This window comes from Lethenteron reissneri, chromosome 58 (assembly GCF_015708825.2).
Source record: "Lethenteron reissneri isolate LAM-NWPU_2019-01 chromosome 58, ASM1570882v1, whole genome shotgun sequence".
NCBI classification, from domain to species: Eukaryota; Metazoa; Chordata; class Hyperoartia; order Petromyzontiformes; family Petromyzontidae; genus Lethenteron; species Lethenteron reissneri.
Genome location: NC_083836.1, coordinates 257,778 through 269,335, shown reverse-complemented (window position 1 = coordinate 269,335; position 11,558 = coordinate 257,778). Strand labels below are relative to the sequence as shown.

Here is an 11,558-nt window from a genome sequence, read left to right as displayed (position 1 = left end):
TCATGGACGTGAAAATGTCATCGTGAAATGTCGCCAGCGGTGTGCTGGAGAGCCAAGCCACGTCACGGCACACGAGGGGGGGGGGTGGGTGGCCAGCACCACGCCCGGCCGCCTTTGTCTCCCCAGTGCTGGCGATGTTGACTACACACCGCACCGGGGACTCGTTTGAGGCTGAGTCGACACTGCCGCTCACTTTCTGTCAACAAACTTGAACTCTGACCCCGCTCTCTGACGTCACCGCTCAGCGTGACCTCATCGGCGTCAAACGCCAGGGGGAGGTGTGCCTCGTTAGTGACGTCATGTCACTCACCCCCCGACCCCCGTCTTCTTGAGCGTGACGTCACATCCACTCAGCCGCTGCCGATAACTTTCCCAGTGCCAATCCTTATTTGGGCGAAGCCACGCCCGGTAACTGGCGGCTCATTAACATAATATTTTCATGAAAGCCGTCGCGAGTTGAGAGCCGCTCATTGTGGGAGGGGAGTGTCATCGTTCCCCGCAAGTGACGTCATGTCACCTGCTGCCGCGTGACGTCACGAGGGACCAGGAAGTTGCCGCTCGGCCCGTGCACTGAAATCCGAGGTGAGAAATTCTCATCGCGGTTGTGGTGGTTGTTGTTGTTGTGGTGTTTGTTGTGGTGGTGGTTGTTGTTGTGGTGGTTGTTGTGGTGGTGGTGGTTGTGGTGGTGTTTGTTGTGGTGGTGGTTGTTGTGGTGGTTGTTGTGGTGGTTGTTGTTGTTGTGGTGGTTGTGGTGGTGGTTGTGGTGGTGGTTGTTGTTGTGGTTGTGGTGGTGGTTGTTTACCGAGGTAGAGCCTCGCTCTCTCTCTCTCGTAGGGATGTCAATTGAGTAGCAGCGAGCATGGAAGCGATGTCCACGTTGGAACTTTACAACGCGGGGCCTTGCCTCCTGCCCTCGCCTGATCGCGTTTGCTTCAATTCTCTCGCTTAGTTTAGCAATCTGTGGAAGAACGCAATCAGCCAGGCGATGCGTCAATTGTGTGTTGACCGACTCTCTGTGTTGCATTGCATTACATTTCAAATGTTACGAAGTTTCGATTTAAAGCTTTCGTGACTGCAGGGATTCATCTTCTTGTTTTTTTCGGTAAAGTCACGTAGAAGGGAAGTAATAAAATAATAAAAATAAAACATGTTTTATTTTACCGAAAAAAACAAGAAGATGTTACAAAGTTTGTTTGATTAAGTGCAGTCACCAAACCTCCAAATCTCTCATTGACACAAAGCCGTAATTATAATATGTTATAACAAGTATAATGTTATAATAAGTGTAATGTGTAATAAGTGTAATATGTGTAATAAGTGTAATGTGTGTAGTAATAAGTGTAATGTGTGTAGTAATAAGTGTAATGTGTGTAGTAATAAGTGTAATGTGGTGTAGTAATAAGTGCAATGTGGTGTAGTAATAAGTGTAATGTGGTGTAGTAATAAGTATAATGTGGTGTAGTAATAAGTATAATGTGGTGTAGTAATAAGTGTAATGTGGTGTAGTAATAAGTGTAATGTGGTGTAGTAATAAGTGTAATGCAGTGTAGTAATAAGTGTAATGTGGTGTAGTAATAAGTATAATGCAGTGTAGTAATAAGTGTAATGCAGTGTAGTAATAAGTGTAATGCGGTATAGTAATAAGTGTAATGTGGTGTAGTAATAAGTGTAATGTGGTGTAGTAATAAGTGTAATGTGGTGTAGTAATAAGTGTAATGCAGTGTAGTAATAAGTGTAATGTGGTGTAGTAATAAGTGTAATGCAGTGTAGTAATAAGTGTAATGTGGTGTAGTAATAAGTGTAATGTGGTGTAGTAATAAGTGTAATGTGGTGTAGTAATAAGTGTAATGCAGTGTAGTAATAAGTGTAATGTGGTGTAGTAATAAGTGTAATGTGGTGTAGTAATAAGTATAAGGTTCATCTTCTTGGTTCTTTCGGTAAAGTAACGTAGAATGGAAATAATAAAATAAAATAATTCTCACGACGTTTCGGCCACAACGCAAGCAGCCGTCCTCAGGTGAAGAACATGTCTGTCGGAAAGACAGTCTGAATGACAACCCCAGGCTTAGAGCGTATATTTAAGCTGGGTTGGAGGGGGAAGAGCGCCCTGACAAAAGAATTTGCATATCAAGAGGAAATTTAGCATATTTATGGGAAATGCAGATATGTGATTAGTACTTCTTGTGAAATGCGTAGGAGGTTTGGCGAGGGGTTTAAAGTCATTATGCCCGTGCATTATGCAGGATTAGCAGCATCAAAGGAGGGGGTAGGGGTAGCATTAATAGAGAGAAGGAATGTTAATAGTATGTATCTGCAGTAACTAAACCACCACGTAAACAACTAAGGTATACTAAATATACTCTTCAATAAGCTGAGCTACTAACAGTAAGTAATACATTACAATTCTACGTTGCAAAAAATATAATATGCTTCCAGCTAAACTTTATTCTCTTACATCACACGGGTATACCCCGTACTATATACTGCCATAGACAAACCCAACATTAAATTACATACTATATTATTATAATACATCACTCTATACCTTATACATTGTAATATTACACTATGTATTCTACCTACCCTACTGTATATCACACTGCTGTATATTCACTATACAATTACGATACTATATATTACTTTTTACATTGTATAAAACATTACAATTGTATACTATTTATTATTATACAATCAGCTATACACTATACCATTGACCGTCAAGTGAAAGATACTAAGAGGAAGCAACGAAATATGTCAATGGGAGAGTGGTGGTGGGAAACTTGCAGCGGAGCAAAGAATCAATTCCCTGCGGAGAGGAATTTAGCATATTTATGGGAAATGCAGATATGCGATTAGTACTGGTGTTGAAATGCGTAGGAGGTTTGGCGAGGGGTTTTAAGTCATTATGTCCGTGCATTATGCAGGATTAGCAGCATCAAAGGGAGGGGGTAGGGGTAGCATTAATAAAGAGAAGGAATGTTAATAGTATGTATCTGCAGTAACTAAACAACCACGTAAAAGTATAAGGTTGTAATAAGTATAAGGTTGTAATAAGTATAAGGTTGTAATAAGTATAAGGTTGTAATAAGTATAAGGCTTTTAGCGATACGTATAAGGCTTGTGGCGATAAGTTTAAGGCTTGTGGCGATAAGTATAGGGCTTGTGGCGGTAAGTATAGGGCTTGTGGCGTGTAAGTGTAGGGCTTGTCGCGTGTAAGTATAGAGCTTGTGGCGTGTAAGTGTAGGGCTTGTGGCGTGTAAGTATGGGGCTTGTGGCATGTAAGTATGGGGCTTGTGCCGTGTAAGTGTAGGGCCTGTGGCGTGTAAGTGTAGGGCCTGTGGCGTGTAAGTGTAGGGCCTGTGGCGTGTAAGTGTAGGGCCTGTGGCGTGTAAGTGTAGGGCCTGTGGCGTGTAAGTGTAGGGATTGTGGCGTGTAAGTGTAGGGCCTGTGGCGTGTAAGTATAGGGCCTGTGGCGTGTAAGTATAGAACCTGTGGCGTGTAAGTATAGGGCTTGTGGCGTGTAAGTGTAGGGATTGTGGCGTGTAAGTGTAGGGCCTGTGGCGTGTAAGTATAGGGCTTGTGGCGTGTAAGTGTAGGGATTGTGTCGTGTAAGTGTAGGGCCTGTGGCGTGTAAGTATAGGGCCTGTGGCGTGTACGCATAGGGCCTGTGGCGAGTGTAATGATTATTGGGGGGGGGGGACACACCCCCCCCCCCCAATTTATTGCTATAAAATATTTGTTAAAAATAGTAATTGCGATGCTATGTTAATAACTATGAAACAAGAAAAGGTAAAAAATAAAAAAAACAGAGCAATGTATTACAATACATTATTAGACATTATTGTATCAAATCAAATAAATTCCATCCCATGTGTTAGTGAACTTTATAAAAAATATATTTTAGGGAGGAAATGGCAGGAAATTAGTTTTCAAATTTAGATTATTTTTTTCTGGGGGTGGGGACCCCAGACCCCTGGAATATTTGGTCCCCCCCAATGTTGACTCCATGACTACGGCCTTGCATTGACATGCTAATTTCTCTACACCCCCCCCCCTCTCTATATTTTAGGCTTCGACACAGAGGCGTTGTTTCTCTGTGCTTGTGTGTGTCTCTCTCTCTGTGTGGCTTTGTGTCATCTCTCTCTGTGTATATATGTGCGTGTCTGTCTCTGTCATCTATCCCTGTGTGCCTATGTGTGTGTCTCTCTGTGTGTCTCTGTGTCATCTCTCTCTGTCTGTGTCTCCGTGTCTGTGTTTTGTCTCTCTCTCAATTTGAGCAATCTTTGGAAGAACGTAATCAACCAGGTGGGGTGTTGACTGTTATGTTAGCCAACTCTGTGTTGTATTGCATTGTATATCTAAGTTTACAATGTTTGTTTCCTCTTTCATTTGTACCTGATGATGATTGCTTGTGTTGCAATCGAAACGTCGTATGCTATTTATTTATACATGACTTACCGAAAGTACCAAAGAGTTTCTTGCTTAAGTTTTAATTTCTCTTCACCTGTCTCGCTAGTTTGTAACTTTGTTTTATTTTAAATATTCACAGTTTTTTCCATTTTTTACCAGGCCACGCCCGTTTGAGCTGCTATACCGCTCTTGTTTTCAGAAGCGACCTGCCCACAACAACTATAACAACAAGGTGGGGCTTGTCAAATGCGTGGCGGTGTTCACTCTAGACGCGTGGCGGTGTTCACTCTGGTTGCGTGGCGGTGTTCACTCTGGACGCGTGGCGGTGTTCACTCTGGACGTGTGGCGGTGTTCACTCTGGACGTGTGGCGGTGTTCACTCTGGACGTGTGGCGGTGTTCACTCTGGACGTGTGGCGGTGTTCACTCTAGACACGTGGTGGTGTTCACTCTCTGCATGTAGAGTGGGGACAACCGGGGGATCCGGCTGGAAATCGAATGCGACCACGGGGAGAGAAAGACACGCAAACTCCAAATATACAGCCAGCATCAGGGTTGGGATCGAACCCACGACTTCCTGTATGCCAGGAGAGGTAGTTAACATCTCACCACGAGGAGAGAGACACACAGCCTCGGCGATGTTGATTGATCCTCAATGAATTTCTAGGTGGAGTAAGGAAGCATTAATACACCACCACCTGTTAACCATGCCAGTGTGTGACAGTGTAAAGTTTGTGTTTGCAGTAAAGTCTATTAACTCTATTGAACAGGGAGGTTATATCAAAGCTGTAGTTTGTTTTTTGTTTTCCTCTGGAACTCTTTGTAAGAATGGAAACAGTCAAGAAGTTAACACAGCACACACATGCAGCTGAAGTCAGATCTGTTCATCCCAGCATTCAAGGACATCGTGAGCCTGGCTGGCTTCACACCTCTAAGTTGCGATTGAACATTAATTTATGCATTTATACATAACACAAATAGTATTATTTTCAACACTTTTTGCTATGTCAGTTGAATTTAGCTTTTATAAATATTTGTTTTCTAGCCAGACAGCCGAAATTGTGTGCTCTGAGTTTTGGGTTAACATTCATTTTGAAGATACTCGGGCTTCCAGGCATGTTTGTGACCATTCACCCTCTCGTTGTGTGCCATAACAGCCCGTGTGATGAATTTGGTAAACGTTTTCACTATATCATGAATATATGAATAAGTTTAGACGTGTAAGTCACGTGTGACTGTATATGCATTCCTCTGTGCCTCGATACTGACGTGTAGATGGTGTGGATATTCTTTTTCTGTCTGCAGCTGTTGCTTCCTCTGCAGAATTGGTCTGATGGAGCAAAGGCACTTGGCGCAGCTCGGTGCAAAAAGGCATCAATGCGACCGGTGTGCATACAGCACGGATCGTCCTGGACATTTGACACAGCACCAGAGAACTCACACAGGAGAGAAACCCTTCAAGTGCAGTGTGTGTGGGAGGGCGTTTGCACGTTCATCTGCTCTTGTAACACACAAGAGAACACACACGGGAGAGAAACCCTTCAAGTGCAGTGTGTGTGGGAAGGCGTTTGCACAGTCATCTTGTGAAGCACACCAGAGAACTCACACAGGAGAGAAACCCTTCAAGTGCAGTGTGTGTGGGAAGTCGTTTTCACAGTCATCTACTCTTGTAAAACACCAGAGAACACACACGGGAGAGAAGCCCTTTAAGTGCAGTGTGTGTGGGAAGGCGTTTTCACAGTCATCACATTTTCAAAGACACCAGAGAACACACACGGGAGAGAAACCCTTCACGTGCAGTGTGTGTGGGAAGGCGTTTTCACAGTCATCTACTCTTATAAAACACCAGAGCACACACACGGGAGAGAAACCCTTCAAGTGCAGTGTGTGTGGGAAAACGTTTGCACGGTCATCTACTCTTGTAGATCACCAGAGAACACACACGGGAGAGAAACCCTTCAAGTGCAGTGTGTGTGGGAAAACGTTTGCACGGTCATCTACTCTTGTAGATCACCAGAGAACACACACGGGAGAGAAACCCTTCAAGTGCAGTGTGTGCGGGAAGGCGTTTGCACAGTCACCACATCTGCAAAGACACCAGAGAACACACAAGCATCTGAATCTCCACCAGGAGTGGAGTGTGAAATATAATTGTAAAAGTCAGAGTGCCGCAATGAGCCCATCCCTCAAACAAGAACCGGACGACAATCCCAGCTTGGACACTTTTAAAGGTAACGAGGTGAAATATGAAGAGGTGAAGGTGAAATGTGAAGAAGTGATGGTGAAGAGCCAAGAAGTGAAGGTAAAATGTGAAGATGAAGATTCAACTCCCAAATCGGACCTTCACATTGATGGAGGCAACATGAAGCAGGAGGAGAATTCTGACTGTGAGGCAGAGCGAGGCAACTCCCAGCAGTTTGTGGAAGTGGAGGTGTGGGTGGACTTCCTCCGAGACAATAGAAAGTCAAATGGAGACCCGGTAGATGTGTAAGCTTCAGACGATGCCGCTCCAATCGATGCAACTTTGTCACAGGTCTTTGTGGACCTGTGTGTTGGGTAGATTTCTAACCAGGAGCGAGAGCCAATAAGCTCCCAAGCATTTGCTATGTTATCATAATTGCATTTATATGGTGCTTGCTTAATCGCCTCTGGCAACTCGGAGTGTTGTAGCATATCTCTTTTCAAACATTCTAAGAGCATCCCCAAGTAGCAGCTGCCCCTGTGTGGCACAAGGTGGTGGCCCTGCACCGGCCTGCATGTGGACAAGAGCCTGTCAGTAGGGGGCGATGGTTGATGTGGCATCTTGGTTGTGGAGTTTGTAGGTAATGTTTAGAATTTGCTACCTTTTTACCCAGATGCCAGCATGCAATGGCCGACTCGTTTTGAATGGTGCATTAGTATGTTGTACATACACTGTTAAGCAGACGGTGCGTATTTTTTTAATTAGCTTCTTGTTAATAGGATGTAACCTAATGCAGTATATTTCAGTGCAGTAATTCAATTTTGTTCATATGCCTGTCACGAATTTAGAATGAATGCTTGTCTGATGGTGTGCGTACGTGTAACATTTTGTCTACAAGGGTCAAACATTTAATAAGTCATGTTAGAACACAGTGTGTGTTTTGCAAGTAACCTGGTCAGATAACTCAGGTGAGACTCATTGTTCTTGTGATACAGGTCAAAGGGTACTTTTGTGTTTTCAGGAAGCATCTCTGGAGCAACTCATTGTCTTTGAAATAGTGAGCACACTCGGATCATTCATCAGTTACAAGGCATACCACTCAAAAGTTACACGTAGAGGAGATACATTCTCTACAACACGAATAATAATTTTGTATTACGTGTTGACGTAGATTTTGTCGAATTAGGACGAGAAATGGTCCTTGCCGATTAACGTCTGGATGTTCACAACCATGGGGTTGAAGCAAGCCTTGACCGCCTGCGGTGCCCCTCACAACCATTTACGGCCTTGGGCCAGGAAGGTCACGAATAAATTGCAGACGAACGACGCATCCACGCAAGCACCCGATGCTCCGTTTTGAAGTTTTAAAATGAAACGACTTTGAATTGTATTATGTTTTGAATTTTGTTTCTTCAATGAAAGCTTATATCATTTTACATCTGGAAGACTTAATTGAAAACGACATTTCGTGTGAATTTTCTCTCGTCGTGAAGTAGATGGCTTTGCCGGGGATTCGGTTCGATATACGGACTTTCACCTGGTTGGGATCGCGGGATCGAGATGAGGCGACAGAGCTGGCCGTGCGAGAAGACTGCCGTCTGCAGATCGATTCCAACGTGATCGACCGTCTGTCCCTGCGCCTCCGTCGTTCATGCAGGGGGCACGTAGGTTTACAGCGCCCCCTGCATGAAAAAGAAAAAGTGCAGCATTCATCACAGTTTAAGTAGAGCGTTATATATAAATGTCATTTTTTGTCTGTGTGTTCACGCGCTTGCGAGGGATTTTTCTCTCTAACTGGGGTTTACGGAAAAAAAATGCCTGGTACCACTCGCTAAAATCTGCGGTTGGCAAGTAGTTTTGCCGCACGATGCGGGACAAAGCGACGTGCTGCTGACGGTGAATCTGATGGCTTAGGACGAGTCTACACAGTTCATCCCAAGGCAGTCGCCCTCCACAACAACGGAGGGTGGAGGAGTGACGCTCAACATCGAGCGGGGCACCGGGTGGCTAAGCACAGCAAGTTGGCACAGTAGGGGTACAGGTGGTGCATCAGCCAGTCATCTCAGTCGACCCGTGGCACCTGGGTCTGCCCCGTGACCTGCCAGCGGGCGTTCGACACTTCACGTGGCCTCAAGATGCACATAGCCTGGCACAAGCGTCGTGGTGACGTCACCGCGACTTAGTGGCGAATAGCGGTTGTCTCGATCAGCGTCAATCCAACCATATGCAACTACTGTCAGTAGCAACACGCGCCTGTTCAACTTCCACGGCCCACGACTACACGCGACTGGAACTTCTTTCACACCATACATAGCCAACCATGCACATCTATAGGTCTCTGTGTGTATGGTGAACGTCTTTCGCACCATACGTAACCAACGGTGCTAATCTATGGATCTCTGCGTGAGTCTGTGTGTATCTAGAACTTATTTCGAACCATGCGTAGCTGTCCCTGCAGAGTAGGAGGGGCTGGTATCTGTGGAGCTGTAGGCTGGGTAAATCTGTCGGCAGGAGCGAGAGACAATGAAGCTCCCAAGCATTTACTACGTTACAAACATCATATTTCCACTCATAAGTCGCTTGCCTAATTGCCTCAGCAACTCGGTGTTTCGTATCGAATCTCATGTCAAACAATCTAAAGGTGCCCCCCCTAAGTGGCAGCTGCCCCTGTGTGGCACAAGGTGGTGGCCCTGCACCAGCCTGCACGTGGACACGAGTCTGTCGGTAGGGGGCGATCATTGACGTGCCATCTCCATTGTGTAGTTTCTGGATAATGTTTGGCATTACCCCAATGTTGACCGTGACACCAACATGCATTTGTGCGTTGTGAATGACGCAACGCTTTGTTTTACATCTGCCGTTAAGCAGACTGCGCATATTTTTGCGAATGTTACTGGGGTAGCCAGGTGTGCCTGTCGGATTTGAACCTTGAACCTCTGCAAAAAACAGAGAATGCGCTATCATAGTATTGGTTCTTTTGGTAAAGTTACGCAGATAGAAAATGAACAATATTATATAAAATAATAAATACAATGAAAAAGTTGGAAAATAAATTGGTGAAAAGATGCCATTGGTCGACTGACTGAGATTACTGTGCCCCCCACAGTGTACACACACACACACAGTGTGCACACACAGTATACACACACAGTGTGTATGCGTACACACACACACACACAGTGTGCACACACACTGTACACACAGTGTGCACACACAGTGTGTACACACAGTATACACACACACAGTGTGCACACACACACAGTATACACACAGTATACACACACACAGTGTGCACACACACACAGTGTACACACACACTGTGCACACACAGTGTGTACACAGTATACACACACACAGTGTACACACACAGTGTACACACACACACACAGTGAACACACACACAGTGTACACACACACACAATAATGTCCACATTGTTGTTGCTGAGCTCATACACCCAAGGGGTCTCTATTCAAGGGAGGGAGCAATGGAAAATGAATCTAAATCAATCTTCATTTCGGAGCTTTTGTGACTGCAGGAATTATTCTTTGGTTTTTTCGGTTAAGTCACGTCTAAAGATAAAATAATAAATTAAATAATAGCATATTACGACGTTTCGATTGCAACACAAACAATCATCAGGCATAAAATAAACAAAAATCGAACTAGAAAACTATAGACAAACATACAAGCAGACAGACATCACAAGGACACACAGAGAGAGAACACATATCGGCACAAAGAGAGAGGGCGTTTCTGTGACGGGGCCTTAAATATAGAGAGGGGGGCGGAGAGAGGGAGGGGGCAGAGAAAAAATTAGCATATCAATGAGTGGACGACAACGTGATGCTGCAAGTAAGATGCTTGCGTGCCGTGCCGCGTCGTCATCTTACTTGCAGCATCACGTTGTCGTCCACTCATTGATATGCTAATTTTTTTCTGCCCCCGCCCCCCTCTCTATATTTAAGGCCCCGTCACAGAAACGCCCTCTCTCTTTGTGCCGATATGTGTTCTCTCTCTGTGTGTCCTTGTGATGTCTGTCTGCTTGTATGTTTGTCTATAGTTTTCTAGTTCGATTTTTGTTTATTTTATGCCTGATGATTGCTTGTGTTGCAATCGAAACGTCGTAATATGCTATTATTTAATTTATTATTTTATCTTTAGACGTGACTTAACCGAAAGAACCAAAGAATAATTCCTGCAGTCACGAAAGCTCCAAAATTAAGACATGTTGGTTAAGTTATTTCAGCGAATTTTCATTTTGCTTTTTGGTTCTTTCGGTAAAGTCACGTAGAAGGGAAATAATTAAATAATAAAAAGCATTCATTATAAAATACAATTCTCACGACGTTTCCCTGTCTCCAGACGACCTGCTTGTCAGTTTTGATGTGGTTTCCTTATTCACCAAAGTTCCTGTACCTGACACCATCGCAATCATTGAAGACTTGGTTCATCAAGGACTGAATACTGAGGTACCCCCCCTGGTGAGACACTGCTTAACCAATACATACTTCACCTGGAATGGAACTTTCTGCAAACAAACTGAGGGCACCCCAATGGGCCCCCCCCCCTATCTCCGGTTGTAGACAACGTTTTCATGGAGATATTTGAGACTGACGCCATCCAGACTGCCACTCTACGCCCGACCTTATGGAAGAGGTACGTAGATGACACTTTTGTCATCTGGCCACATGGCCGGCCTGCTCTAGACCAATTCCTCAACCACATCAATTCCATACACCCAGCCATCAGATTCACCATGGAAGTCGAAAAAGATGGCAAGCTACTCTTTTTGGATGTCCTAATTAAATGGAGACCTGATGGTTCAATGAGCCACTCTGTCTACAGGAAAGCCACCCATACGGATGCTTACCTAAAACCGGATTCCCACCACCATCCATCCCAGAAGAATTCCCTCATCAAGACTCTATACCAGACATGGGCAAAGTACAGCCCGTTGGGCTTTTTAA

General features: G+C 44.6%; 1 protein-coding gene across 1 annotated transcript; it reads left to right on the top strand.

Moving 5' to 3' along the window:
- The first annotated feature begins 537 nt into the window (after positions 1–537).
- Positions 538–9,628, top strand: LOC133357607 (zinc finger protein 239-like). The gene is made up of 3 exons (XM_061575626.1): positions 538–582; positions 4,570–4,642; positions 5,714–9,628. The coding sequence occupies exon 3, from the start codon at positions 5,742–5,744 to the stop codon at positions 6,897–6,899; it is 1,158 nt and encodes a 385-aa protein (XP_061431610.1). The 5' UTR covers positions 538–582; positions 4,570–4,642; positions 5,714–5,741; the 3' UTR covers positions 6,900–9,628.
- The last annotated feature ends 1,930 nt before the right edge of the window (positions 9,629–11,558 follow it).

Excerpts from the sequence above, each read along its gene's own strand:
- LOC133357607 (XM_061575626.1), top strand. The coding sequence starts at position 5,742 with ATGGAGCAAAGGCACTTGGCGCAGCTCGGTGCAAAAAGGCATCAATGC.